Here is a 26,125-nt window from a genome sequence, read left to right as displayed (position 1 = left end):
GCTCTCCTATCCTATGATAGAACAAAATCCCATGTACTTTTGCCCCTATTCGCTCCAGAATAATTTAAGTTTTCTCATCCTTGATCTTAGGAAAACCAGTTATCTCTTCTCTGCTTAGGGTTTATAGAATTAAGGAATGTCGAAGCTGGAAGGAACCTTATAGTTCACTTGCTCCCATATCCCAGTGTGTGTTCTGTGTAACGCTAAGCCCAAAAGATGCGCCAAGAAAAAAAGTCAGGATGATTCTGCACTTTCCTTGGATCTCAGCTCATACTTCTCAGCGATGGACCCCTATAGAATCCAGATTCCTTTAAGGGGTGGGGGCTCTCTGGCTCTGAATCACGAGTCCATGGAAAGCTCCATAGGGAACCAGCCAGAAATCCCTTGAAAATGTTTGCAAACTTGAGTCAGTGTTGTGTGAGTGTGAGTGTGTGTGTGCACGTGCATACACAAGCATGTTTCCTGAGAGAGTGTCCATAGCTTTCATCAGATTCTTAAAGGTATGTACCACCAAAAATATAGACAAGAACCACTGCTTAAAAGGGACATCGGCTGACTGTGCCTTCCTGAGGTAAATCCCTCTTTGTTCTCTTCCAATTTATCCATTTTATCTGCTACAATTGATAGCCATCCAACTTGTATAAATAGGAAAAGGTGCTTTGTATGACAAAATTTGAAGGGTCCTGATGATTACTTAGGAAGGTCAGCCTTTCATTTTCTAGACAAGAAAACACTAAGGACCAGAGAAGTAAAATATAAGTTGCCTAGACCAGGCAGCTGGCTCAGTAAGGACTACAACTTTCCTGCCTTTCTTCTTTACTTCCTTTCTTTCTTTTATTAACCAACATCTCATCAATGCCACTTACGATTTTTTTCCCTTAAATATTTATGGAGGGCCAAGCACTGCGTTACACATTCCCCATTCAATGATATAGCGATCCTTCTGTTGGAAATTATTATCTCACTTTTTATTTTTACTTTTCAGATGAGGAAATTGAGACCTAGAGACTTTTAAGGAACTTGCCCAAGGTTGCCCAGCGGGCTAGTGGAAGAGCTGGGAGAGGAATTGGGCTTTCCACTGCACTTATTAGTGACGCTGTCTTGTCTCACTTCCGTACGTAATTCCGATCCAGGTTTCAAGGCTCGCTCTCTGCGACAGACCCTCCCCACTGTTTGGTCCGGGACACGCGGGTTCTCACTTGAGGGGCCGCGGTGTCCCGGCGGAGCCCGACACCTCCCCCTGGCGGCAGGTGGACGCAAGCGCAGCACATATTAATAAGCCCACGGCTCGGCTCGCTGATTGGCTAGCGCGGATTCCAGCTGCTTTTCCAGGGGCGTGAACTGAGCGAGAGTAAAGGGGTGCCGCAGGCAGCAATCGCCCCAGCCCCTCGCCCTCCCAGTCCCCCCACCTCCTCTTGGGCGCCAGGACGTTTACAGGACGTTTACGCTGGCTTTTTCACTTGGGGGCTTTTCCTTTTCTCTCCCTTTTGTGTTCTTGTTCTGAATTCATCCAAGGTCCAGGATGACAATCCGACACCAAGGCCAGCAGTACAGGCCGAGGATGGCATTTCTCCCGAAGGTAAGCGTGGCCCGGTCACCTGGGCCCTGGGAGGTACCCAACTCTGGGAAGTGTCCGCAGAGATATTGGGAGGCTCCCAGCTTATGGGCAGGAGTGGAGGGCATCCCTTCTGATCCATTAGTGCTGCTGCTTGAGCCTATGAAATGACTCGTTTGCTCTGTGTGTGTGTGTGTGTGTGGTGTGTGTGTGTGTGTGTGTGTGTGTGTGTGTGTGTGTGTGTGTACAGACTATAATGTAGTCTTTACACTCTACTATAACGTAGTCTTCATGTAACCTGTTTGTAGTGGAGAATTGAAGCCAGGGCTGATGGTCTGCTGGAGGCTCAAAACAACCTGTTACTCGGGTGCCAGAAGGCAGTGCAGTGGTGGCTGTCAGATTCCAGACTGTCTCCTGATATTGTTGTGAGGCACCCAGGTGTTAAATGAACATTTGGATCATTTTTCTGATCCCAAACTGCAGTATGTTAAAGTAAGTGTGTGTGTGTGGCGAGAATGTACACAGAGACCATGAAAATGGTGTGATTTGTAGGATAAAGGGACACCCCACTTCCAGCGCCCGCAGATCCCTCCTTCAAGTATGTGTATCCGCATACCTCGGGTCTCTCTGTGCTGGCTGCAGAAGTCAGAACCTTTTCTCTTGTCACAAAGACTTTCTCAGACCAAGTGAAGCCAGGCTCAGGGTGTTCTGTAGTCACGGGGGAGGTAAAATGCATCTCGTGGGGGGGATGTGTTTGGGGACAAAGTGGCTCGTTTTGAACTTTTAAAATAACCAGTGTCGGAAGAGATCGGCAGAGGATTAGGTCCCAGGTCCCTTGTCCACCCTTCCTTCCATCCACAACCTCTTTTCACAGAGCAGTGTCCATCTTCTTAGGCTTATCTTGTTGAATAGAATTAGCTGAATGCTTCGTGACAAGCAGGGCCCTGCCCTGAGCCCCTGGAGCTTGGCAAATTGGTGTAGTCAGTGATCAACTGTCCTTATTTGTCCAGGGCTTTCAATGCTGAAACCTGGACAGTGCCGGGCATGCTGGGATGGTTGGCCGTACTCTTTTCACTTACTTCAAAAGACTTGTGCTATTCCAGGTAGTAGAGGTGGAAGGATCATCCATAAAACAGAGAGGCGGAATGATGCCTCACCCAGAAAGAAGCCTGAAATCTTTTATTGCAGACATCAATTCCTAAAAGCAGAAGAAACCGCCTAAGCCTGCTATCTGAAAGCCAAAAGTCATCTCCCAGAATTTCCCCAGGACTACCTTCTTCTCCCAGGCAGGGCAGCTGTGGCTTGGAGACTCAGAGAGTAATTGCCTAGAGGCATTCTGTTTGTTTTTTGAATCTCAGACGTTCTTTCTCATCATGACTCTTGTCTAGCAGATTTTCTTCTCAGTGTCTCGGTCTTCTGACTGGGGTCTTGGTCTCCAGCTTCCCCTCCTCCACCCCAGCTTCCCCTCCCACTTCAGCCTTCCCCTCCTCCACCACATCCTGCATAATTATGCACACAACTTTTCTTTCACAAACCAGTGCTGATTTCCTTGACCCGACACATTCCGCTGGCTTCCCATGTTCACAGGATGAAGTCCAAACTTCTCCGCCTAGACACTCAGCATCCTGCTCCGACCCATCTCTCTGGCTTTACCTGCCACGCACCTTCCACACCTGCCCTCCAGGGAAACAAAGCCAAGCAGCCACAAGCACTAAGTGAGGCCCTTGCCTCAAGGACCTGCTGACCTTTCTAAGAACCCCGTGCCCTTTTACGCCTCAGGGTCCTCTACTGGGAAAGCCTTCCTCCCCGTCTCACTTGCTAAGCTCCCATGCAGCCTCCTCCTAGGCCCAGCTCAATGTCCCCTCCTCTGTGAAGACCAGTTCTCCTGGCCTTCCTGAGCAGAGCGACTTCCTTCTCTGTCCTACAAGGGTCTGCCCACACCTCCAGTACTGCCCTTTCCCTTTGCTTTGAGGGAAGAGACCCCGTTACTGAGGTCCTCGGCCAGGTCACAGAGCTCCGTAGAGCAGGAGATAGACTAGAGGTCTGCAGAGCAGGTCTCAAGAGCCTGGGCCAGGAGACCCTTAACCCTGAGCCCACTGAAGTAGATGTCCAGCCTTCTGAAGAAGGACCCAGACCACGGGAATGGGAACCTGGGTGCAACTGTCATTAACTACTCAACGAATGAGTGTTCATTGAAATGTTCAATGAATATTTATGAAGTATGTTGTGTCTCCAGTGGAGGTCTTACAAACATCATCTCATTTATAGCACAAGACAGTGGTGATTATCACCATTTTTTTAGAGGAGAAACTGAGACTTCGAGAACATTAAGTGTCTCGCCCCAGTCACATAGCCACTAGGTGGGGGAACCAGGAAAAGTATAGGATTGACCACCATCTTTTGTCAAATGATTACAATGCTATGAATATAAAGCCATGTCTGCTATCTTATGATGTAGGGCAGAGTGAAGGCTGTAGGAAGGCCTGGCTAAACGTGCCTGAATGATGTGGAGCTGAAGGAGAAATGGGTGTTCTAGGCAGAGAGAAAGAGAAGACTATTCCAGGCAGAGGGAACAGCATGTGCTAAGGTGCAGAGGCGTGGGAGATCTGGTGTGGTTGAGGATATGTTGTTCAGTATGGATGGAGTTTGAAGTATGGAGAGAATGAGGGGCTGGAAAGGTAGGCAGGAACCAGGGGGCCATCACGGACCTTTTGAACCTTTTCAAGGTCGTTTGATTTTAGCCCATAAGGAGCCATTGAGAAATTTGGAATAGGCAATTGACATGGACAGATTTGTAAATTACAAAGACCACCGATGTGGGTGAGAGGGATAGATGGGTGTCTCTTTCTCCCTAAGCTAAGAGGGTTCACTTGGGGTCCTCCTGTGCCCCCTACAACTCCAGCCACCTAGGAAGTTGTCACAGGGCTGGGGAGAAAGGTGCTGGTCCTAGGGCCTTTCTTTCTCCTGTGGCTGCTGAGGCTCTCACACTTGTGCTCCATCTCAGGCTGGATGCAGTCCCTGAGCAGAGATGCCCACCAGCCAAGCTACCACCGCCTCTGACGCCTGGGCTTGTTAAGAGGTGGAGGGCCCACTTGTCCATGATTTTGTTGGGGTGCGGGGTGGGGGAGTGAGCTGATGACACACGGCAGCAGACTGCCTTCCGTGGCTCCAGCGCTGGCCCGTCTCCCTCTGCAATTTCACATCAATATCCCAGCTTGTGCCAGCTCCCGCTGGCCTTGAGGTGCCCCATGGGATTGACTCTCTTGGTGCCATCTGGAGAAGCCTCCTGTTAGACTGCCTTGCTTTCCTGTGTTGCTTCTGGCACCTCCTTTTGCTAGAGAAGGGAGTGCAGAAACAGAAGGATTAGGAGGAGACCCAGCAGAGTATGGTTTCTTTTGCTGGTATCATTCTTTCATTCGCCACACATCCATAAATGTGCACTCATGTGCTAGGCCCTGGGCCAGGTGCTGGGGACAGACATGGCTGCTGGCCTTCCGCAGCGTGGAGTCTAATAGACAAAGACAGATGTATAAATAAGGAGAAAATTGTCCCATAGGTCACGGCAGACGTTGTTACAGGAGCTATGTCCACATAGCCATATCTCTGTCTCTGTCTTTCGCTCTAGCTCTCTATAACAAAGGAGGGAGTCGTCACATCTACCTGGGGTGGGAGAAAAATCAGGGCAGGTTTCACAAGGGGAGCTTGCAACTGAGTCGAGGGGTGAAAAGTTAGTAGTGTTTCTTTTTCCTTTTTTTTCCTTTCGCCAGGAGGATGATAATTGGAGTGACATTTTAGGCAAATACAAAACATGGACATGTGAAGTTACACGGTGGTTTGGAAGACTCACCAAGGATTGGGACAGCTGGCTGAGTGTCGGCAAGAGATTGATGGTGGAAGGGCCTGGATCGAGGGGCTTTGTATGTCAGACGAAGGAGTTTGAGGCTTTCGGTGTTCAACAGGAAGCTGTTTGATGTTTCAAAATCAGGGATGAATAAAGAGAGCTGGTGTACATGTTAGAAAGACGGTCCTGATTAGACGGTCTGAGTGCGTCTGTGCCTGGGCTGCACTTTAAAAAATATTGCTATCAAGTTACCATCCTTAGCGCTTCTGATTTTCTGAAGAGGTAATTAAGTAATTAAGTGGGTGGGGTGGAGCCCGAGCATTGGTGTTTTAAGTAAAGCTTCCTAAGTGATTTGAATGCACAGCTAAGATGACAGCCCCTGGGGACATTTGGAAAACTCTGGAGACGGTTTGGGTGGTCACAGCTGAGGAGGAGAATGATATTGGCCTCTTGTGGGTAAAGACAGGACGTGGCTAGGCATCCTGCAGGGCACAGGACCACCCCACAACAAAGTGATCTGGCCCCAAACGTCAGTACTGCCTCGGCTGGAGGGCATGCTGGAGGCTGTAGACATGCCAGTGGAAATGCAGGTGCCAGGGGGACAGAACCTGACAGCCCAGGAAGGAGGTTGGATATTCCACTGAGGCAGGATTTAGTGCACAGATAGGAGACATGTCAAAAACAAAAGTAGAGTCCACAGATAGTGGCCACTATTGACTGGGTCATCTGGAATGCTCTCTGGGCTTTGGACCAGAGTGGAAAGAGCAGGTTTCGGGGAAAGACGACTAGCACTGATGGGTTGGTGCACGTGAAGGTCTGCAAGACATTGGGGTGAGATGGCGGGGAGGTCAGCTAGTCTCTGTGTGGTCAGACTTATTGGCTGGAGGCCCCTCTCCTCGCTTAGCAAAACCACCCAGTGGTTCTGGGTCGCTCTTCCCATCCTTGTACAGAAAAGTACTGATTATTACCATCCCCCTGGGAGCCTTCTCTGGCTTAAAGGAAAATTCCAGCCCCAGACTTCTTGCACAGTGAGCGACAGCTCCTTAATTCGGGGAGTGGTGTGGGCGTGGAGGGTGGGATGTGGAGGCCTTCAAAGCCATCATTTCTGCTCCTTCGTGATGTCGGAGGCCCCTGACAGGCCTGCACTCACACCACAGCACGTTGGCAACTGCGAAAGGAAACGTGGGGCTGACATCTCGACCCCACCCCCCACCCCCAGCATGGGGTCAGACAGGGTCCAGCACAGCCTGGTTATGTGACATTTAGCTGTTGCCTGGGAAGGAGATATGGCTCCCGGGAGGCGCCGGGGAGCTGCGTCTGGTTAGGAGTGGGAATTGACATTTGGGGTGGGGATGGTTGTCCTTTCTCTCATCTCCAGAGGGGAGGGACTCCCACAGGACACAAGGAGGAGGGTGCAAGAGCTGGCCGCAGTTTGGATCAGAAAGGCAAGTGCTTCTCGCTCTCTGGAGAACTTGGGAAACAATTCAGATTCTCTCTCTTATCTACGATGGGCAAAGGGGTTTTCTGAGGGAGGCGAGATAGCAACCAAGTGTGTGTGAGTTTGCTCGGGCTGCCATGACCAAGTGCCACAGACTGGGTGGCGTAAACGACAGAAAGTCATTTGCTCCCACTTCTGGGGGCTGGAAAGTTTGAGATGATGGTGATGGCAGGGTTGGTTTTACCTGTGGCCTCTCCTCTGGGCTTGCAGATGGCTGCTTTCTCCCTGTGTCCTCCTGTGGTCCTCCCTCTGTGTGTCTGTAGCCTCACTTCCTCTTCTTAAAGGGACACCAGTCATATTGGATTAGGGTCCACCCCGATGACCTCATTTTAAATTCATGACCTCTTTAAGACACTATCGCCAAACAGTCACATTCTGAGGTCCAGGGGGTTAGGACTTCAACATAGGAATTTGGAGAGGACATAATTCAGCTCCTGACAGAATCCCTCGAGACACTGCCACAGCCAGAATTTTATTGTTTCCTTGTTGGGCGATTGGGGAGACCCCTCTGAGGAATTTATATGAGGAAAGTTCTGAGGAAAATTGATCGGAATCCCAACGGGCAGAACTCCCTCAAAATGTTATCCATGTGAGGAGATCCATGTGATGTTCCCTCCTCCCACCAGCCCTTCCTTTCTTGAAAGGGTAACACACCTGCTAGAAAGGGATCTGACACCCCTCCATTGTGCTTTTAAAATAACTCTAATTATTCCTCCTCTGAAGGTTATTTTCAAATTCTTTATAACTATATATATATATGTACTTTTTTTTTTTTAACCTGAAGAGAAGGGATCAAATCTTCTTTCTATCAGAGAAACTCAGGTTTCTTAACTTGGAAGGTAGGTTTTTATTTCGCCTCCAATACCGGGACCCTCTGTTTCCATGAAACGCTGCTGTTTCATCTGAAAATTATTTCTGAATAAATGTCGGGTTTCATCTGGCAGGTAATGTGGGAAAGGGGAGGCCTGGGCCCTCACATCTGAAAAGCAGGCACTTCCTGGAGTAGCATATCAATCAATAGCTCGCAGTGAGTTGAGAACCCTGGACAGCGTGACTCCTGCAGCCCGAGGCTCCTCTGTCCCCTGGTCCCCAATCCCATTTCTTTGCTCCCCTCGCTGACCCAGTGGCCCGAGACGCCGCCAGGCCTGGACATTGCAGAAGGCCAACGACTGCCGCTCCGAATGGAGCCGAAATGAATAGTTTCTGTTCCAGAAGAGTTCTGTGAGCCGAGGAAGTGTCCATGCAGATGAAGCCTGCAGTCAGTCTTGCACAAGGAGCCCTGGGCGCCCCCTGGGCCCCCACTGGTCCTGCTTGCTGGCTGAGCAGCTGGTGCTGTGCCTGGAGTGACCTCGACCAGGCACCTGGTCGCAGCTGTTTCTCCAGAAGATGGTTCAGCTGAAAATGCTAGTTTAGCAACAGACTGACAGAGGAAATCTGCCCTTAGCGTTGATGTAGGACCTTGTCCCACACTCCTTTCCACCTCGGGAAGGTGGGAGCCTTCCAGCTTCAGGAGCTGTCTGGCCGAGGGGGGAGGTGGCAGGAAGAATTTTCCCAAGTCAGGGCTTCCGTGCAGGATTCTTTCCCACCAGTGCAGCTGAATCAATCTTTCTCCCTCTCTCTCTCTCTCCGATTTTATTTAATTGTGGTAAGGACGCTCAATATGAGAATCTACCCTTTTTAAGTGTACAAACAATAGTGTTACCTTCTATAGCAGATCTCCAGAACCTATCCTCTTGCTGAAATGAAATTTCGTGCCCGTTGATGAGCAACTCCCCATTGCCCCCTCCCTCCAACCCCTGGCAATCACCATTCTACTCCTTGATTCTAGAAATTTCCCTTTTGGATACCTCCCGTAAGTGGAATCAAGCAGTCCTGGAGTGCCTGACGTATTTCACTGAGCAGGATGTCCTCCAGGCACAAGCATTTTGTCGCACATTGCAGGACTTCCTTCTTTGTAAAGGCTGAATAACATCCCACCGTATGCGTGTGCCACATTTTCTGTACCTATTTATCGGTCAATGGACATTTGTGTTGTTGCCACCTCTTGCCTCTGGAGAACAGTGCTGCAGTGAGCATGGGACTGCTAATATCTCTTCGAGATTCTGGTTTCGATTCTTTTTGACAAATACCCAGAGGTGGGATTGCTGGATCACATGGGAATTCTATTTAATTTATGGAGGACCCTCCATACTGTTTTCCATAGCAGCTGCGCCATTTTGCATTCCCATCAACGTGCTACGTACCACAAGGGCTCCAATTTCAATCTTTTCAATTTCTTGCATGGAAGGACCTTTTCACTCCACCCCCCCGCCCCCCGACCTTGGAGAGCAGCCCCTTCCTACCGTCTAGAAAAATCCTGCTTCCCTTCTATGCACACTGTGTTTTGATCATCGCAGCCATCCTCTTCTTCCTGGCTCTTATTCCAGGCGGTCCCCTCCCCATTTTTCGGGTGCGTAATTCAGTCTGCAATTGCCATCTGATAAATTCTTGCTTCGTGCACAGCACGGTACTAAGTGCTTTCAATGGCCAGTGTCACTTAATCTTCACAACATCCCTCGGCTGATGTGGCTGCTACTGCAATCTCCATTTGACAGAGAACTCAGTCCTACTGAGATTTAAAACTTACCGCGCTTACACATTGGCGCGGGGATTGAACTAAGCCTTTTCTGCCTCCAGGTCCCTAGTGTTTATCTTAGTTAACTTTTTATGCTCCTACAAAGGTCTTCCCAACTCTCCGAGGACTGGGAGTATGTCATTCACCTTTGTGTGCCCCCCACCCCAGTCCTGGGTACTTAATATGAGCTCAATAAATGCCTGTATGTGACTGGTTAGTAGCGCAGGATTTTTATTACACAGCCCAACGTGCAGTTTCCAAGAGGCACTAATCCTACAAATGCTACTCATATTGGTGATTCTAACCATAACTGCTAACATCTCTCTCCTCATGAAGTATACATCTTTTTGCATATATAACACATCTGTCCTTATAAAGCATTTTCATACAATTACTTAGATTCTGAGAGATTACAAAACCATACCAACTAGTTGGGCATAAAATGCCCCCATTTTGTGGTACAGGAAGGAGATTCAGAAAGGAAATCCTACAGTTAGTAGAGAAAAGAAGTCCTATTGAGGCTGCGAGAACCTTGGGTTCCTTTCCTTTGGGCCACGAACACACACAAACTGTAAAAGGACTTTGTAAACTGTAAAGGGCTGTACAGTGTCATTTTATTAAATAGCAGGAGAATAATGATGATGTACCCAAGTTAGTTAAATCGAGGGGAAACAGGTGGACCAGTGAGCTGTTTTAGTTTGGGGTGTGGCTTGAATGTGGACAGGTTGGTTTTGAGGTGCCACCTTCCATGAGGATATGTCCAGCTGACCTTGGGAGAGGGCTGCCGGCCAGAGAAGGACAAGAAAGGTCTTTGTTCCCACTTGCTCCTTCAGGTTCTTTTCTCCTGTTCCTGCTGCCGCTTGAAGGTCCTTGCCCACCACCTTGTTTTCCTTTCCGCTGCCTAATTCCTATTCATCCTTTTAACATTCACCCCAGGGGTCCTCCCACCCATCCTGACCCCCCCCTGGCACTGTCATGCTCTCATGATATCATGATTCACCTTCCTCATGGTACTTCCCATGTTATCCTGTAACAACTTTGCACTAGACAGAGAGCTCCTTGCACTCAGGGACCACATCTTCTTCTCTTTGGTTTCCCAGAGTCAACCAGGACTACCTGGTTGCTTGAACAACTGACTGACCATTTGCAAGCATGTGAGGGGTAGGGTGGGGGAGTGCACTGTTTCCCCATCAGTGAGGGGTTTCCTGAGGGAACATGAAGCTTGAAACCTTTGCATGTGAGGCTTTGTCAATGCCAACCACAGATATTGATGAGAGAAACACTTGGCCTGTCTTTTCTTTAAATTGTACCAACCCATCCAGTTTGTTTTACGATAGCCTTCAGTTGATTTTACTTCCATTTAATTTTTTCAAGTGGGAAAATATTTTTTTATTAATAAAAAATTTAAAAAACACTCCAAAGACAATCAAGGCCGTCCTTGTGGCTGTCTTCCTGCAGCTCCACCTTCCTTGGACAGCTCGTGGATTCGCTTGGGCTTCAGCTTTCTCACTGATATTCATGACTCTAATTCATAATCTCTGACCCTTAAGTCTTTGGAAGTTGAGACAGACATTTCCAGTCACCTGCCAGACACTGGATATCTCAGCAGCCTTTCCCAGACAACATTTCAAAGCAGAAGCTTTTGCTGTCAGAAGGTGCTCCTTCTTTTGCCTTTTCTATTTTGGCAACTGGCAACTCTGATCACATATGTTCATAAACTTTGCTACCCTGACTGAACCAATCACTTGCAAACACAGTCAATTCCAGTCAACTAGAATTAGAATTAGGGCTCTAAAAGCCACACTTTCTTATCATCTTTCCTGCTGCTGCCTTCTTTTGTTTATTACTTCCTGCCTCAGCTGTTTATTGAGTACCACCTGGGTGCCAGGTACTGTTCCAGGCAGTTGGAATAGAGCAGCAAACAACAGACAAAAGACCTGCCCTTGAGGAGCTTACTTTCTCGGAGCAAGGGAGACGCACAATAAGCAATATAAAACATAAGTGAATTATTTAGGCTATTAGAAGGGGAGCGCTGTAGGAAAAGCGAGTTGGGGATCAGGAATGCTAGAGGTGGAGTTCAAGGTTGCAGCACTAAGTAGGATGGTTAGGGTGGGCCTCCTGAAACTATTACAAGAGGAAGGAGGTGAGGGAGTGAGATACATAGATCTCTTGGGAAGAGTGGTCCAGGCACAGGGGAATGGCCAGAGCAAAGGCCCTGGGGCAGGAGGCTGGGCACCTGCTTGGCATGGTCAGGAGAAGCAAGGTGGCCAGTGTGGTTGGATCGGAGATGGGGAGTGGTGGGAGAAGATTCAGGAAGGAAGAGGTCCCAGCCATGGAGACCAGTAGGGGCACTTTGCTCTGACTCTGAGTGGAATGGGTCTTGCAGGGTTTTGAACAGAGGAGCGACATGTTCTAAAATAATAGAAAGACTCACTCTGGCTGTTCTGCTGAGAACAGACCAAGGGATAGATAGAAGAGGCAAAGGTGAAGCCCCATCATGTGTTTGCCCAGATTATTGCAATAGCTTTGAACGGGTCTCCCTGCTTTTCTCTATCTTGGCAAACTTCTTTATACTTTAGTGTTCTTCTCTCTGTCACGGACCATGTTTCCAAAACGCAAGCAACATTATACTTTCCTACAAAATCCACACCCTGGGAGTGGCATTCGAGGCCCATTTTGATCTGGCCTCCACCTGCCGTTCCAGCTTCATCTCCCACTCACACCAGGGGCACTGTCTTCCTCTTATGCCTTTGCTCGTGTTGTCCTCTCACTTTCTGTCCAGCAAAATTCGTTTTTCTTAAGTCCCACCTCCTCTTAAGAGCCTCTGCAGAAGCTCCAAGCCAGGATAAATCTCTCTGAGCTCTCACACTCAGGGAGGGTGTTTGTGTCTGTGAAGCACATGGGTAGTTCTGGTTGCATTATGGTTACTCCGTGCCACCAAGGCTGCAAGCTCCTTGTGTTCATCTTTGTGTCTTTTGATGCCTCAGTGCTGCAAAAAGAGCCTGACTCAGCTTTGGAAATGGTTCTGCTCAGCCAGCTTTTTCGCTTCTGTCTTGCAGATTGAAGCGCTAGTGAAGGACATGCAGAACCCAGAGACAGGGGTCAGAATGCAGAACCAGAAGATCTTGGTCACCAGCGTCCCTCATGCCATGACAGGTAATGTACCTTGTGATTTACTCTTGGCCTGGAACTACCATAAGCAGGGGGTGGCAGGCTATAGCTCGCAGGCCACATTAGGCCCGTGGCCCATATTTGTAAATAAAGTTTTATTGGAACACATCCACGTCCGCATTGATGTATTGTCTTTGGCTGCTTTTACACTACAGTGGCAGAGTTAAATAGTTGTGTAGAGACTATATCATGGCCCACCAAACCAAAACTATTTACTCTCTAGCCCCAAACAGAATAAGTTTGCTGATTGCTGGACCACAGGCTTCTTCTAAGGGGTCAGAAAGGAAGGAGAAAAGGACTCCACAGGTCGCTTTTGAAGCCATTCCTCCCAGGAGGTCACTTAAAAAACTTTTACTGTCATTGTTTTTGTTTGTTTGCCTTGTTTTGTTTTAATGAAATCAGGTAGCAGAAAAACAAAACAAAACTACGTGGCAGAAAAAAATTGGCCTTTCGAAGCTCTACCAGCCCCTACCTCCTGATTCATATTCAGACCCTTCTTAGCTCCCTTGTGGGGATGGCGCCATTGTCTCCTGTCTCTGGGTGTGGGATATGGGGCTCCAGAGCATCATTTGAGGAGCTGGGTGGGCAGAAGGGGCTGGACCCCAAATAAGAACGCATTTTGTTACATGTGTTGCATGTTTCATGGTTTGAGGTTTGCAGTAAAGGGTATGTTTCCCTTTGAGGCAGACTGCCTACAGAAGCACACAGCTTTTCAAAGCCCAAGCTGGGGACTCCCCCCTGTGCTGAGCTCCTTGGAGTCCTCACTCTCTACCCCTCCCACGACCTATTCACTTTTCACTCAAGGTGCTTCAGTCTTTGCAGAGGCAAGCTGGCTAACGGTCTCCCGTTTCCCTTTCTGATCGCTTGGAAGAAGGAGTGCCCCCGCCAGCCATGTGTCACTCGGGGTTCCTTGAGGGCAAGCAACAGGAGACCAACTCCCAGCCAGTTGGTCCAAAAGAGGAATTGATTGGAATGTGACGGGGTGGCTCCCCCAAGAAAAGGCTAGAAACCAGAGTAGCTCGGGTGCCCAGAGAGCAGGGCTCCATGGACAGACAGCTCAGGGTGCCTCTGCTGTCCCCCAGGGTTTAAGATGCAGCTGTGGCTATTCTCCCTGAAGGCATCTCTGCCTTGGCCCCCTTTCTGTTCCTGGCTGCCATTCATTCTGGCCCGCATTCTCCACTAGATTAGCAAGCCCTCGCGAGGAGAAATCTCGTCTTGCTCCTCTGGGTATAACCCCAGTGTTTAACATAGCTTCGGCTCAGGGTGGAGGTTAAAAGTTTATTGACTGAGGGAACCTCAGTCCTGGTCAATCACTGTGCAAAGAGCACTGGACAGTGAGTCAGGCTCCCTGGGACTGAATCATTCGGATGCCTTTCTCTAGCTGTGTAGCCCTCGTCTCAATTTTCTCATTTTAGAAGCAGAAATAGTAACCCCTATCTGAGAGAGGGATTGAAGGCATTAAATGAGATAGTACTACGCATGCGGTCAGCATACTGGATGCTCCAAGGGTGGTGATAGCCTGCAAGTTCCCGCACAATTATAATCACGGCAAAGTTAGGGATAGATATGGCCATCCTGTTTTTGCAGATGTGGCCATGGAGACGCAAAGAGGCATGGCAGCTTGTCCCCATATCACTAAAATCATCCACGGCTGAGCTTGGATTTGAGCCCAACTATGTGACTCCAGCATCTAAATTCTTGTCCACTGTCAATGTACGTGAGCTGCTGTCCTTCTTTGGTTCCTGGTTTTGCCCACCCTGTCATGGTTTCCTTTGTTCCTCCTGCTGGTGAATTCCAGCTGTTTTCAGCATAGGACACAGGAAAAGCTTTGTCTTGCAGTTGTAGCATTCGCACTAATAAAAGCAAATTGGATAATTGCCATTCATCTCCTTGGATGGCGGGTGACCCAGGACTTCTGGGGGTGAAGGTGGCTGACGTAGGAGCCCGCTGTGCTGTCAGCACAGACCATGTGATGCAGATGCCAGTGGCCCTGTAATCTCATTCGATCTATTTTCAGGGAGCAGTTAAGTGGGATGAGAAAGCCTGGGCTCCTTGAAGAGCGCTAACAGTCTGCTGTCTGCCTCGGTCTCTCAGTCTGCACACCACTGTACAGCATTCGATGAGACAGAGGGTGGAAAGTCTAAAACACCCAGTCCTAGGATTTTAAGTAGGATTTTAGATGAAGAATTTTGCTTTCGAACAGCCAGCTGGGGGTGAATAAAGCTAAAAGCAACAGTGAAAGCAATGACGGTGGGCATTGACAGAGATAATGGCTGGACATCGCCCCAGGGCGTGGGTAGGAAGGGCAGCATTGTTGCTTGCCTATCCTCAGCCATGCTGTGGGCAGGTGATGAAGCCCAGAGAGTCTGTGAGTGGGTCATAAGCCACCCTTCCCCACGGAAGGGCACCAGAGGAAACGCCCCTACGCCACCTCTGAGGAGGGAAGTCTCATTTGCAACGGTCCAGCCACAAGGACATAGGCAATGGCCTTCTTCTTGGTGAGTTCTGTGGGTTGGTTCCCATGTAGGCAGGGACCCAGCTTGGCCTTGGTAAAGCAGGCTGAAAGTTGCTGGAAAGTGAGGTCATTGGCGTTTGCAAGATGGCACCTGAACTGAAGCGCTTGGTTCCAGGACATCTTGTCTGTCTTCTGAGATACTGCTGCCCTCCTCCTCCAAAGAGTGTGTTCTGCTCATGGGGCTGGACGGTCCAGGTTGAGTAGGAGGCACACAGCTTCCCTGGGGCCTGGACTTGTTGGAACTTGGCTCGCCTTGGTCCGTAGGTAAATCTGAATCCTTAGTGGGTGGGTGGGAGGGGTGCACGTTCTCTTCCGATCTCATCCTTGTTTGCCTCTCCTGCTTCTTCTCATACCAGTTTTCACTCTGCATTGTTCCCAGACCAGCCCTGAGACTTGCAGATTCCAGGGCAACAGTACAAATGGAGCCCACATTCCATTGTACAAAGTTATAAATCGCCCTACTTAAAATAAGTGCCATCCTCCTGCTTTGACGAAAGTACCTTCACAATGACCTGGAAGGCCAGGTTTGAATCTGGAATTCTCAGACGCAGTTCCGCCCAGGGACTTGAGGGCATAGGAGAACCAGCCTCCGCATCCTTAGTCCACGCCCCGTTCTCCTCCCATCCCTGGCTCTGATTTACTCCTGCGTGTCCAGGCTCCATCTAGAGCTCCACAGACAGCATGCCTTGGGTCTGTTTCTTTTCAGTGTAAGACTTAGTCTGTTTACTTCCTACTTGATGAATGCTAGTCCATGCACAAATTATTCTAAGGTAAGAAAATAAGTCCCACAAGAGAGGCAAAGATTAAGGGTGTGTAGGGGAGGTTAAGCTGGAAATATGGCCGGAGTCCGATCACGGATAGCCCTGAATTATGGGCTGCAGGGTTTGGCCTGAACATCGTGCGGTTTGGGGGGTGGTGGGAGTGGGGGTCGAGGGGAGTCCCTGAAAATTTTGAGCAGAAGAGGGACGAGATCACTGCTGAGCAGGGAGGAGGCCAGTGGGGCAACAGCATGTAGGTCAGTGGATGTGTTGGGTGGCTCTGAGGATGGCAAATACTTCTGTTTTTCAGGAAGTGATGTTCTACAATGGATCATTCAGCGGCTTTGGATCTCCAGTCTGGGTGAGGGCATGTCTGGTTCTCATTTATCAAGGACAACTGTGTGTGCAGCCTCATGAAAGAATCTCTGGAAGGTAGACATGAAATGGAGGCTTAGCCTGTGTCACTGAGAAACTGCCATTTTAATTGGAGAGACAAGGCCCTCATGTGTAAAACAACCAGAATCAAAAGTGAATGCGTGATAGTTGGGGGACAAAATTGTTTCCTACAATATATAGAGAACATGTAAATAACAGGGAATTGGAGAGGAGTCAGTCAAGAAATACTTCTAGGAGAGGGTGATGCATACACACACCTGGTCTTGAAACAAGTGATGCTCGTGGATTGTGGAGAGGAGCTCGGAGGGTCTGGCTTCCCAGAAGAGGAAACCAGCAGGATTAATGGTGTCGAGATGGGATGGACAAGAAATGAAGTTGGTACCGAGAGGAAATTGGGAGAAATGACTTCAGCTGGGTATGGAGCGCGGTGGAGGGATGGGAGTATATCTGGCATACTTGCAGATGCCACAGTTTTTCTGGGAGCTAGGCAACAGGAAGCCAGGGGATGTTTGAACATGGCGGTGTGTATAATAATCATATACAAGCTAGGATGTTTAACAGCACCTTGAAGGAAGGATAGGAGCTGAAAGAATCTGGGTTGCAGACTTCCCACTAGAAAAGAAGCTGTCGGTACAACAGGAATAAAACACGAGGGTCTGGTCTGTGATGGAAGGAGTGAGACATGAAGAGGGAGGGTTGGGGAGAAAGTCTTCCTGAGGCTTGAAGGCTGAGCTATGGGATGGCATGTGGGTTGGGTCTTGGAGCCAGGTGGGCCTGGAGGACTCTCTTAATGGTGCAAAGATACCTGCTTTCATTGGTGCCTCTAAGAAAGAAGCAGGACAGTTTTCTTTTTTCTTTTTTTTTTTTTTTTAAAGATTTTATTGGGGAAGGGGAACAGGACTTTATTGGGGAACAGTGTGTACTTCCAGGACTTTTTTTCCAGGTCAAGTTGTTGTCCTTTCAATCTTAGTTGTGGAGGGTGCCGTTCACCTTCAAGTTGTTGTCCTTTTAGTCTTAGTTGTGAGGGTGCAGCTCAGCTCCAGGTCCAGTTACCGTTGCTAGTTGCAGGGGACACAGCCCACCATCCCTTGCGGGAGTCGAACCAGCAACCTTGTAGTTGAGAGGATGCACTCCAACCAACTGAGCCATCCGGGAGCTCAGCAGCAGCTCAGCTCAAGGTGCCCTGTTCAATCTTAGTTGTAGGGGGCGGAGCCCACCATCCCTTGCGGGACTCAAGGACTTGAACTGGCAACCTTGTGGTTGAGAGCCCACTGGCCCATGTGGGAATCAAATCGGCAGCCTTTGAAGTTAGGAGCACGGAGCTCTAACCGCCTGAGCCACCGGGTCGGCCCCAGTTTTCTTTTAATTGATGCAAATTCAGAAACAAGACTATGTTTCCAAGCAAACTGGAGGGGAGATAGGGATTAAAATGAGGTGGGGAGGAGCCAGAGTAAATGGACCTGGGGTGCAGTCAGAGTTGAGCTTGGGAGAGAAATTGACAATAAACATGGCCTCCCTTTCCTATGGACTGAACACGTGTCTGTTGGTCAAAAAGTCCCTACTCCTGGGGACTTCTTCAGACCCTAAGGGCTTAGAAGAAGCTTCTCCAGGATTTCCCCAACTGTTATTCCTAAATGCCGGCAGTGGACCCCCTGTGGCACCTGTTAGCATTCAGGTTCACTGGTTCCCCTCCAAACCTCCTGAGTTGTCCTTCCCGGGGGTCTGCCTGGGGAATCCTCCTGTTCGTATGCTCCCCAGCTGATACTTGTCCACAGCCAAGTTCAGGAACCACTGTCCTCACTCCCTGGATGAAGTGCTATTAGGATGGGGCCACCTGTCCTTGAATTCGGGGTGCTGTGCGGGGGCCAAGCAATGAGCTTCTGCCTTCAGCGTGTGCTCTTAACTTCCATGTTTCAATTGCTTCACCCCAGAGGCACAGAACTTGGGCAACTTCATTGTCAAGTACGGCTACATCTATCCCCTGCAAGACCCCAAGAATCTCATCCTCAAACCCGACGGCAGCCTCTACCGATTTCAGGTGAGTCTTGGCCTGGACTTTGGGTATGAATATGGGGTTAATCTTATCTGAAAAAAATAGCTGTTTGGCTTCATATCCTCACAGACCAGGATATTAGGAAAGATGGTGGTGGTGGTGGTGTTGTCGGGGGGGAGGCTAAGGAAGTTTTATCTCTTAAGCCACATGGCTGGGAGCTCAGAGGTTTCCTGGTTTCTGTTGTAGACGCCGTATTTCTGGCCAACCCAGCAGTGGCCAGCTGAAGATACAGATTACGGTAAAACTCTCTCCCATGCTCTTGGTAGTGCTTAACATGCTGCTTATTTACTCCCTCCATTTTGGTGACATTTGTCTTGCTGTCATCATGACCTTTAAGTTAGTTCACATCTGTATTGGGAGTTCCTGAGGGAAGGGAGCGGGTCTGCTGAGTTTTTCTACCAGGCTGAGTACAGCAGCCTCAGGCACAGAGAGGCTGCAGATGCGATTTTAAAATATGATGATGATGATGGAAAATGTCATTGTTTTCTTCTCCAGCCATCTATCTAGCCAAGCGAAATATCAAGAAGAAAGGGATTTTAGAAGAATACGAAAAGGTACAAAGATGCTTTGAAGTAGAGGTGATAGTTGAGTGGAATATAATCTTGAGCTGTTTTTTTACCCTGTTCCTCTTATTACTACATTCAAATGTATTCTCATCATCCATCCATCCATCCATCATCCATCATCCATCCATCAGACATTCATATATTTAGAAGCAGCTCCCCGAAGTAAATTCTTCCTCACATTGAGCTTCAGTTTTTCCTGCTATAATTTAAGCCCTGGTGTCCCAAAACATGACTTAATATGTATGATAATGCATATTATGTGGCTAACAGATGTGAACTTGAGTTTGTGATGGGAAAACAATAGTATCGACTTTTGTTTTAGGCCAGACGAGTCAGCTTTCTCAAAGGACATAGCCTAATACCCAAAAGGCTAGATTTCTGGGCAGATGGCAACAATCTGGCTGTGATTTTATTCTTTACATACATATTTTTAGAGGAGCCAGTATCACACCAATGGTAGATCTTATCTTTGTGGATTTGTGATGTTCTGTTGTTGAATATTGAGTTTCCATATTCTTACCCACACCATTCCCCTCTTCCTAATCAGATTTGCAATACATTTAGTTTAAAAAAATCCCAGCCAAGTTGAAGCTTTTGGAGAATTTGGTGTTACCCCTTCAATGAATGCCTTTGCAAAGCTGGGGCGGGAGGCTCTTTGGCATGGTCTGGTTGCCACAGAACCGGGAGCATGGCCTTACCGACTTAGGGCTTTCTGCTCACTGTGCATGGCTTATGCCACGGCACTCAATGTTCTCATTTTGTTTTCCTTTTCTAGGAAAATTACAGTTTCTTGAACAAAAAAATTAACTACAAGTGGGACTTCGTCATTATGCAGGCCAAAGAGCAGTACAGGTGAGTGAAGGTGACATTCGTCCTCTGATTGACCTTCCTCCCTCCCTTTCTTCTTTGATTCCTTTGATTAAAATAAACTCTTGTCGGGCATTTTTGTCTCAAACACTGGACCAGGCATAAGAAACATAAAGACATAGTCTAGTGGGTCAGGCAGATGAGCAAACAGGCCATGATGCTACAGTGACATGAGAGCCACAGGCAGGGGTTTGCAAAAGGAACTGTAGAAGCGACATTGAACTTGGAGGCTGCATAGGAGGTACCTGGGCGAAGGATGATGACGGTGGATGGAGAGGAGAGGTGAGATGGGAGGAATGATATTCTAAGCAGGCAGAACCAGAGTCAGCCCACTTGAAGCATTTCTTTGTAGCAGGAGTGGAGAGCGCAGAGCCTGGGACTGTCGGAAGTGAGGCTGGAGCTGCATAGTGTGAGAGCACTTTGTGCTAAGGGCCATGATGGGGGCGTGAGAGGCATAGAAAGATTTTAAGCAGGGGAGGGATATAACCACATTCACATGTTGTCATCACCCATGCTGCTCTCATTTGCCTGCTGTCCACCTCAGAACTGGAGCCAACATCCCCCTTGCAGGCTCTGCCTTGTCTTTAAGAGCCAGATGTAAATGTTGGAGAGAATGTATCTGTCAGGATAAGTTAGGCTAGCGTAACAAATAGCCCCATGTCTCAGGGGCATGAAACACCAGTGTTCACATCTTGCTTCTGTTACATAGCCACTGTGGGTCTGCTGGGGCTCTGACAGGCTTTGTGCTCGGGGACCCTTGCTGAAGGGGCAGCACCATCTGGACTTTGCCTGTTTCTAGAGCAGTGGGGGAGAGAAGAGAGGCTGTATGGGTCACAAGTGGTACGTGTCACTTCTGTTCACAATTCATTAGCCAAAGCAGGCCATATACATAACTTCAAAGGAGGAGGGGTGGGGATGTACAGTATTACCATGTGGCTGAGATGTACGAGAGTTAGGAATATCTGGGGACCAATACCAGTGATCACCAAAATGGATAAGTGCAGCTGGCCCAGCCTTACTCACTTCGACAGGTCCAGGTCCCGGCAGGTCTAAGCCTGCTGGAGCGTGGCGGGGCTACGTGGTGGAGACCCCATGCTCATGAAGCAGCCTTGGGACCGGAGTAGTGGTGGATTAGTCAGGGTTCTCCAAGAGAAAGAACCAAGAGTGTGTGTGTATTCCTTATATATATGATAAGGAATTAGTTCACACAGTTATGATGGATGAGAGGTCCCAAGATCTGTAGTTGACAAGCTGGAAACCTAGGAGAGCCGGTGGAGTAAGTTCCAGCCTGAAAGCTGGCAGGCCTGAGACCCAGGGAGAGCTGATGATTTAGTTGGGGTCTGAAGGTGGGAAAAGACTGGTGTCCCAGCTCAAAGCAGTCAGGCAGGAGGCATCCCCTCTTATTTGCAGGAAGATCAGCCTTTTTGTTCTATTGAGGCCTGAAAACACTCTTCTCCAAAAACACCCTCAAGACGCACCCAGAACAATGTCTGACCGAATCTCTGGGCACCCTGAGGCCCACTCAGGTTGACACATACAATTAACCGTCACAATAGGTGCAGGAGTGCAGGTCCCGCAAAAAACAAAAATTCTAATGGCAGAATGGCTTGACTGCCTCACATGAGGGAAAAATTGTTCTTAGGCCTTCGATTCAGATAGAGGAACATTACTGAGAGAGCTGGCACTGCCCTTTCACCACTGACATGTAGTCCTACCTGGGTGTGTTTGAAACAAAGCAACATGGGGGCTGTATGGGAGAGGTATGAGGGAGAAGGTGGGGAGAGAGAGAAGCTCTCTGGTGTCTCCTATTATTAGGGCACTGATCCCATTATAAGGGTCCCACTCTCATGACCTCATCTAATTACCTCTAAACCCTAATTTCCTCTTAAAGGCTCGAGATCTCCAGAGACCATCACATTGGGGATTAGGGCTTCGCCATATGAATTTTGGGGACATACAAATATTCAGTCCATAGCAGTCAGTTTGGTTCACTAGTATACTCCTGGCGCTTGGAACACCGTGGGAGATAAACACATGAATATATGAAAGCATGAATGCATGAATGCATGCATGAATGAATGAATAACTGATTGATGGAGTGATGGTACTATTTAAAAAAATCGTAATATGACAAACTAAAATAATTCCTTGTTTCCTGACGCCCGTGATTCCATGCATCATGACTGTCCTCCAATAACATCTATCAGAGGAGAGCGGAAGAGCAAAGCCAGAAAGGACGACTGGAATAAATTAGTGATTTACCCTATTTACAGGGCTGTCCAGCGTTATGGAAACTCCACAGTGCCTCAGGCTCCTGAGGACAGGGGGTAGTTAACCTGGTAGAAAATCAAGTTAGGTTGGCAAGGGGAAGTTGTAATGACAGTGTTTATATTTAATTTCCCGAGGTGGTTGGCAAAACACCCCACTGGAATGGCTCTGCACCCATCTGGTTCTCTGGATGTTGTTGTGTTATTCACAATACATTAGCTGGCAAATAAATCTGCTGTCTTGTAGAGGGCATGTGCGTCATCCCACGTTGCCTAGGAAAACAAGCATTACCGAATGTGAGCTCAGGTCACCGTGGAAATGGTGCTGAGTGGCGCCCATGCATAATAATTAAGGTTGCCGGGCTCCTATAGGAAGAAAACATCATTTTCTATCCAAAATGGGAAAGCGGGAGACTGAAAGATAATAAATAACCTTTTACGGCAATAAGCTGGGCTCAGAAAAAACCCTGACTTGTCACCAACTCTTTAAAGTGACAGAGTGGAACTGACAGGTAGGGAGAAATGAGGATTCCCCGAGGCCAGCATTTGCCCCATCACATGCTCTGGGATTGCTTGCTGGCTGCTTGTCCAGATGTTGATTATGTGGTTTACCAAAGCAGCAAACATTAAGAAGGCAGGTGGTCGGTCACATGTCAGCCTCGAATGTCATCTATGCTCACCCCAGTGGTGAAGTTGGTGGGGTTGATTTGCTTCCAGGGCTAGTCATGGGTATGACCGCACCCCAGTCCAGGGCTCTCAGGCAGAGGGGACTCCGTTTGGGGCCAGACCCCCGGTTCAAGTCCTATTCCTGCTGTGTGCTGACAGTGTGACCCGGGGCAGGGCATTTGACCTCTTTTTGATTCAGTTCCCTGAACTGTGAAGTGAGAAAAGGTCACTGGGAGGATTAAATGAGTTAATAACACATGAAAGCATTTAGCAGGGTGCCTAGCACACAAGTGTCATATGAGTGTTTGCTATTGTCATTATTATTACGGCAAACACAGATCAGTCAGGCAGATCGGGTCATGAGGAATCGGGTCTATGACTGAGCAGAAAGATACAGCATCTCACGGGCCTTAACCATGGCTTCTGGCTTTTCAGGACTGGAAAGGAAAGGAATAAAGCAGACAGGTATGCACTGGATTGCCAAGAGAAAGCGTATTGGCTGGTCCACCGATGCCCTGTGAGTATTCTCCCTCCTGGTTTCACCCATCTCTTCTGTGCCTCCCCACCCCGACCCTGTCCTCAGCATCCCTTTTGCTGGCTCAGCTCCCTCTGGGGCTGGAACTGCATCTAGGGCCTTTTGGCTGGAAGAGGAAATGCACCGCCTGGATGGGCTCTGCTCGTGGCCCATCTGCTAGTGTTAGGACCAGGTGAAATGACCTAAGCCAGGGACCTGAATGAGTTTGTCTTTTAAGAGGGCTATGACTTTTGTGTGTGTGTGTTTTTTTTTTTTTTTTTTGGTCAGGATAGCTTGGAAAAAGAAGAAAAAAACTAGAACATAGCCTCCAAAGCAGAAAAATGAAATGTTGTAGAGAACTGACACTCTGCATATCCAAAGCTATGCCTTATGTCTCTGGCTCTCCCTTCTCCTCTTCTGGATTCAGTCCCTAGAGGCTGAGATGGGGGCGGGGGAGGCGTGAGAGGAGTAAATGTGTGCTAAGCTTTATTGCTTAGGGCACATTACATCTCTGGCTGTGGGACTTTAAGTAGCTCAGACAGACAAGCTAGACATTAATGATGTAACTTGTCAAATCTCATCTCTGGAAAGTGGTCGCCTCAGTCCCCAGCACAGAGAAACAGGATGAAACTCTCACCCACTGGAGTTAACTCTGCTGCCTCAATTTACTCCTGTCCGACCCACGTGCTGCGTATGGATCATGGGAGGTGAAAGATGTGAAAGGGATTCTGAAAAGTGACGAGTTCAAAACAAATGTTCTTCCTCTTCCTCCCTTAGTTTTCTTGGTTGGCAAGTAACCCAATTCTCAGAATCAAAAAGCAAACTGGGTCAGTCATGGTGCCAAAACGTCTGGAGTTTTGAACGCTGAGCCCATTAGATTTTGGCCATTTTGCTTCTTTTCTTTCTACACTCAAAACAAATATCCCATAAGGTGTTCCATCTTAGGGCCACTGGTTTGGGTGCCTTGTGGCTGAGGTTAAGATCCTGGGGTTGATCCCCAAGAAGCTTGTTTGGTTTTGCTTTGTTTCAGGGCTCCTCCTCTAGATAAACTAGTTAGCCGGTGCCCGACACTGGGGCCTGGGTGGAAGAGTGGATGACTGAGCCAGGGTTCTGGAGAAACAGCGGCAAGCACACGCCTCCCTGTTGGCAGCCCAGGAGTGAGATCTTTGTATGAGAAGGGAATCGTGTATTGTTTAGCCTGCATTCGGTCATCTGTTCCTAGAGAGGGAGCCTTGGTGAGGGACGGGCAAGTGGCCCATAAAATGCCCTGGTGGCCAGTGACACCCATGACCGAGGGGATCCTGCTCCTCGCAGAGTGGAGAATGGCTTCCATACTGCATGCAGGGATTCTGTGGTGTGGAAATGCCAATGTGACTGCATCCCTCGCAAAGCGGCATAGACTGGCTGTGTACATGATCTGCCCTGGGTCCCTCTCCTCCCCTCTGTCCCTGAACCCAGGAGGCCTGTAGGGAACAGAATGAGAAACAGATCATCTGAGTTCTCCCCAGTTCTCCTGGGGTAACTGTTCAGCCCCCACACCAGGCAAATGACTGAGTGGCTCTTCCCAGTATGATTCAGGACTACCTAAATCTGACAGCGTGTCTCTAAGATTACTACTTCTGCCGTCTCCTCCCCTGCCTCCACGGCCTCCCACATTGCCCCCGCTTTTCCACCTCCATCACCGCCATCACCACCATTGTCGTTTTCACCGTCGTCACCATCACCATCACCATCACCATCACCGCAGACCTGAATGGAGACCTTTCAGTGTGCCGGGCCCTGCCTTAGGCATCATTTTGCATTCACCATCTTATTTCATCATTGCCGTCCTGTGTGGGAGGTGATATTGTTAGTCTCATTTTGCCGATGAGGAAGCTGAGGCTCGGGGGTGTTGCTAACAGACCACAGCTGCACAGCCAGTGAACCCAGACTGCACGGCCTTTCCCTCGGAGTCTCTATACTCTTTTGCCTCCCACGACAATGTCACATGATGTCTCAGTGCACTGAAGACCTTTTTGTAACCTCCTTGGTCTTCAGAGTATTGCATGAGTCACTGCTGCTCTAACAAACATGCTGCCAGGGTTCAAAGGTGCCTGGTCTCTCTTTGATAGCTCGGGGGAGCCAAGTTCAGAATGAGGCTTTGATGTGCTCAGAAGTCGTAAAACTTGGACACAAAACTGCTCTTCACATTCAGTCGCTCCTACTGCTGCCCTCTGAGGTCAGACCCAGACCAGTAGTCAAAGATGAGGCTGGAGCGCCTCTGGGTCCTACTCTCCCCCCCTTTTTTAAAACACTCTCAGCCTCTTGATGGCCCGAGAGCCTTGGGGTTAGAGACATGCTCTGTGTGAAGAGCGTCCTGTTTGAAGTCTGTCTCAGCCTGGAAATTGAGCAAGCCCGGGAAGCTCAGGAGCTTAGGGACTGTCAGACTGTCTCCCAGAGACCCAAACAAACTGTCAGTTCAGTGGGAAAAGAAGCCAGCCAGGCAAACAAAGCATTTGGCCCCGTGGAGTGTCAAGCAGCCAGTATGTGGACTGACTGTGACCCACTGTGGTGGGGAGGACGCAACCTGCAGGTACCGAGTCGATTCATTTTCCTGTTCACTGCTCTGTTCATCAATCCGTGAGCCCTTCATGAGGCCCTGAGTCTGTGCCAGCTGAGCAGTTAGGTGCTGGCATAAAGTGACAGCTAAAGGTCGCTGAGCGCCCACTGCGTGCCCATGATAAGCTCTTGGCATGGATGGTCCCCTTCACCTGAGGACGAGGCTGTGAAGTGGGGGTAGCCTTGTCCCCATTGTTCCGAAGGGGAGCTCAAGGCTCAGAGAGGTTCAGTAGCTTGCACAGCACT

General features: G+C 48.9%; 1 protein-coding gene across 3 annotated transcripts in view; it reads left to right on the top strand.

The window, feature by feature from the left end:
* Positions 1-1,347: 1,347 nt before the first annotated feature.
* The window catches only part of RGS9 (regulator of G protein signaling 9), a 63,180-nt gene continuing 38,402 nt past the window's right edge, over positions 1,348-26,125 (top strand). For 2 of the 3 annotated variants that reach the window (XM_033091305.1, XM_033091304.1), the window contains exons 1-8: positions 1,348-1,579; positions 12,568-12,664; positions 16,263-16,313; positions 18,280-18,386; positions 18,588-18,639; positions 18,897-18,955; positions 19,743-19,819; positions 23,203-23,284. In XM_033091305.1, the coding sequence (XP_032947196.1) occupies positions 1,523-1,579; positions 12,568-12,664; positions 16,263-16,313; positions 18,280-18,386; positions 18,588-18,639; positions 18,897-18,955; positions 19,743-19,819; positions 23,203-23,284 (582 nt within the window). In that variant the 5' untranslated portion in view covers positions 1,348-1,522. The remainder of the gene's footprint in view (positions 1,580-12,567; positions 12,665-16,262; positions 16,314-18,279; positions 18,387-18,587; positions 18,640-18,896; positions 18,956-19,742; positions 19,820-23,202; positions 23,285-26,125) is intronic. The other variant, XM_033091307.1, reaches the window with a different exon arrangement.

Source organism: Rhinolophus ferrumequinum, chromosome 21, assembly GCF_004115265.2.
Source record: "Rhinolophus ferrumequinum isolate MPI-CBG mRhiFer1 chromosome 21, mRhiFer1_v1.p, whole genome shotgun sequence".
Lineage (NCBI taxonomy): Eukaryota > Metazoa > Chordata > Mammalia > Chiroptera > Rhinolophidae > Rhinolophus > Rhinolophus ferrumequinum.
Note: the sequence above shows the minus strand (reverse complement) of the source record. Positions and strands in the feature narration are given on the sequence as shown.